General features: G+C 41.7%; 1 protein-coding gene and 1 pseudogene across 1 annotated transcript; one reads left to right on the top strand and one right to left on the bottom strand.

Annotated features, from left to right (window-relative positions):
* Positions 1–366: 366 nt before the first annotated feature.
* LOC118836641 (olfactory receptor 52I1-like) lies at positions 367–1416 on the top strand. The gene has a single exon (XM_036743880.1). It carries the CDS (start codon positions 376–378, stop codon positions 1414–1416), a length of 1041 nt encoding a protein of 346 aa, XP_036599775.1. The 5' UTR covers positions 367–375.
* Positions 1417–2359: 943 nt separating this feature from the next.
* On the bottom strand, positions 2360–2713 carry LOC118835309 (annotated as a pseudogene).
* Positions 2714–3599: the final 886 nt, after the last annotated feature.

Below are 3599 nucleotides of genomic sequence, written 5' to 3'. Positions count from 1 at the left end.
ACTAGAATTTCATGCAGCTAGCACCGATGCATACAGGAAACATTCATTGAACATAACAACAGCATGTGATAAAAATAAGCATATTAGACTAAGAAACCAAACTACATGTAATATTTAACCTATGAGGAAATTTGCTAAAGATCTGTACTAAAAGACAGGAAGACCTGAATTCAAGCCCTGCCTCTGAAACATACTGGCTCTATAATTTTTTCTTTATGCACGATTTTCAGTGAGTTTATTGTGTTGGCCAATAAGTGTCTTGTGTGGCAGCCACATTGATCTTTTTAGATAACTCCACTTTTATTCCCAACTTTCATTGTTTCTCAAGGCACTATTGGCTTCTATGGTTTTATTTATAGGAAAAAAGTCTCCTCAATGATGTTAGGATTGCACTCCAACCACACATCATTACCTCCTGCCACCTTCTTCCTCATGGGTATTCCAGGATTTGAGGAGACTCACCTCTGGCTAGCAGCCCTCCTCAGTGCCATGTATACTATGGTCCTTGTGGGGAACAGCCTCATCATGACTGTGATATGGATGGACCCTGCACTGCATGAGCCCATGTATTATTTCCTGTGTGTCTTGGCTGGTGTGGACATCATCATGGCAACATCTGTGGCCCCAAAGATGCTGAGTATCTTCTGGTCAGGAAATGGAACCATTGCCTTCACTGCCTGCTTCACCCAGATGTATATTGTCCATACAGCCACAGCCCTGGAGTCAGGGCTTCTGCTAGCTATGGCTTTTGACCGCTATGTGGCCATCTGCAAACCTTTGCACTATAATACCATCCTTACACCACAGAAAATTCTGGGCATCAATGTGGCAATTGTGGTAAGAGGTACCATTGCTCTGACCCCACTAAGCTGGATGGTAAGCCATCTCTCATATTGTGCCTCACATGCTGTCCCTCATTCTTATTGTGAGCACATGGCTGTGGCCAATTTGGCATGTTCTGACCCCACAGCTAGTAATCTCTATGCACTGATAGGATCCTCTGTTGTTGTAGGAATTGATGTGACATTCATCTCTGCCTCCTACAGTCTAATTCTTCAGGCAGTATTTAATCTTTCCTCTAAGAATGCTAGGCACAAGGCTCTTAGTACATGTGGTTCCCATGTGGGGGTCATGGCACTTTTCTATCTACCCGGGTTGATATCTGTCTATGTGGATTGGTGGGGTCAAGATATGGTTCCTGTGCATACTCAGGTTCTTCTAGCTGACTTATACCTTATCATTCCACCCACTCTGAATCCCCTCATCTATGGACTGAGGTCTAAGAAGATATGGCAGGGGGTATGGAACACAATAGTCAACAGCCTACTGTGTCACCACTGTGTGTACTCCAAAAAGGAAAGAAGACCTAAGCAAGTGTTTGTGATGGGGGAAATAAGATCTACATGTGAGATTTGACCATGGGGTAAGTAAGAATATTGAAATTATTTCATTCTTGATAGAAACATTAATTATCAGTAGTACTGGACTGGTCTGACATAGGATATACAATCATTGTGGTTGCTACTCAAACAGATTTTTGTTGTTTGTTTTTCATTCTTGAAGAGTACCAATGACATCAGGAGGGTGATATCTTGACTAGCAAGTGAGTCGGATTTAAGTGAGGTAGAGTTGTGCAAAGTCATCAGCCTCACTCTCTTCTCCAGGGTCATCTGAATTCAGTGGAAAGACATAGATCAGGATGACTGGAGATTGCCTTAGATGCAGTGGGAGACTTTGGCCTTTTTAAGCTAATGTCTTTCCCAAGTCTCAGTTTGTTTGAGGCAACACTGTGTTAAATGTTAAGGATATAAATACAAAAGAAGAGAAATCCTTGCCCTCAAGTAGCTAACATTCTTTTTTTTGCCTTTGTGAGAGGAAATTTTATTGTAATTATTCACCTCAATAGAGTTCAGAAAGAACACATTAGCTCAGTCCAACATGATTGGCCGTTGGAATGATCTAGTGAAGCAAGTGGCCTGACTGCTAAGGATTTAACTTAGATGCTTTTAATACTTATCCAACTAACACCTCAAACATAATCCAGAACAGTGTGTTATCTTCCCCTTTTCACTTGAGTCCCCCAACTACCTCATCTCAATATCGAAATAACTTCATTAAATTCAAGTTCCCTGGAGCTTGCAGCCATGAGGACAATGCACAACAAAGAAAAGAAAATGAAAATAAAACTCTGATAACTTACCAGTCTAATAAAACAAGACCTTTCAATATATTAAGAAATAAATCCAGTTACAAATGCACTATGGGTCTATGTGAAGAGCATCTGGTGTAATAACTCAAAGTGACTGGCTCTTTACAAGATACACAAGCAGGAAGGATGCATCTCTTTGGGCACTGGCCTTCAGAAGCCAAATGTGTTCTCCCCACTGTAGGCCACGTACAAGAATCCATCTTCATCTTGTTCCTTCTCATAAAGTTGTCCCATACTTAGGCTAGACTGTGGGACTGTTTTATCCACAAACAGGAAGATTGCTTTCTCTGAGGGTAGCTGGATCCATTTCCTGATGATCCACATGAACTGGGCCACAGTGATGTCAGACAGAACCAGGTACTTCTGCTTGTCAATGTCAACAATCTGAAAGCCTGAGACTTTTTCCACAATCACCAGGACCCAGTCGGGATATTTGGCTCGGATTTTGGCAGACTCTACACATCAGTGTTCCAACAAGTGGTCCTCCTTGAACATCTACTTCATGGTGGTGCGGAGAAGGGACGGAGCCGGCTCTCGGAGTTGTGGAAGGGACTGGACGGGCCCAGCCTAGACAACAAAGAAGTAGCTAACATTCTAATGTAATGGGGAACTTGGATTGGTAAATGAGCCTAGTCTTTATGAGTATGACTAATCTTCCCTGGTGACATCACTCCATGTGAATTTTAGAGCTGGCACAGATACTGTTTCTGATCTTCTCATGGAAATGAGAAGGAACCTTCTGTTTGGGTGCAGAGCCAATACCGAATGTTACACAAATAATTACACATGTAATAAACAAGGCATTAGCCAAACGATTGAGAACTCTTTCCTGCCTGGCAGCATTTGGATGACAAGTGTTGTAAGCCTCTGGATTGGGGAAGAGGCCTTGGGCCCTCTAAGGTTGCCTTCATGTAGATGGTGTGCACATAACCCTACTGTTGCTTCTGTCTCTATCTTACCTAACTTAAAAAAAAATCTAAGGTGAAGTATTGAATTAAGTTGTGGTTTGGACAGCCTTGAAAGGTCAAGAAAGTGATCTGCTAGGGCTGTGTAAACTGGAATCCATGTGAGAATTAACATAGAGCTCAGCCTGGTAAGGATTGAAATAACTTGCTTGACATGGCATTGAAGTGGATTAAAGATGTCTAAGAGGGAATCATAGAGACTCTCCCATCTGCTCTGTCACATTCAAAATTACTGCAAACGCTATATATAAACTGTTATAAAATTTAGTCCATTCTCCCTAGGGACTGAAGTAGCATGGGGAAAAGTGTTTCCCCTCAGATGCTGGGGAAAAATGTTTCTACACTTCTCTTTTTCCTATGTCTTTTCAGTAAATATCTCTTTGTAAAAACTGATTGATCTTAATTGATTATATGAAACTGGGATG

Source organism: Trichosurus vulpecula, chromosome 2 (genome assembly GCF_011100635.1).
Source record: "Trichosurus vulpecula isolate mTriVul1 chromosome 2, mTriVul1.pri, whole genome shotgun sequence".
NCBI lineage: Eukaryota > Metazoa > Chordata > Mammalia > Diprotodontia > Phalangeridae > Trichosurus > Trichosurus vulpecula.
This window is presented reverse-complemented; position numbering and strand designations above follow the sequence as displayed.

Excerpts from the sequence above, each read along its gene's own strand:
- LOC118836641 (XM_036743880.1), top strand. The coding sequence starts at position 376 with ATGATGTTAGGATTGCACTCCAACCACACATCATTACCTCCTGCCACC.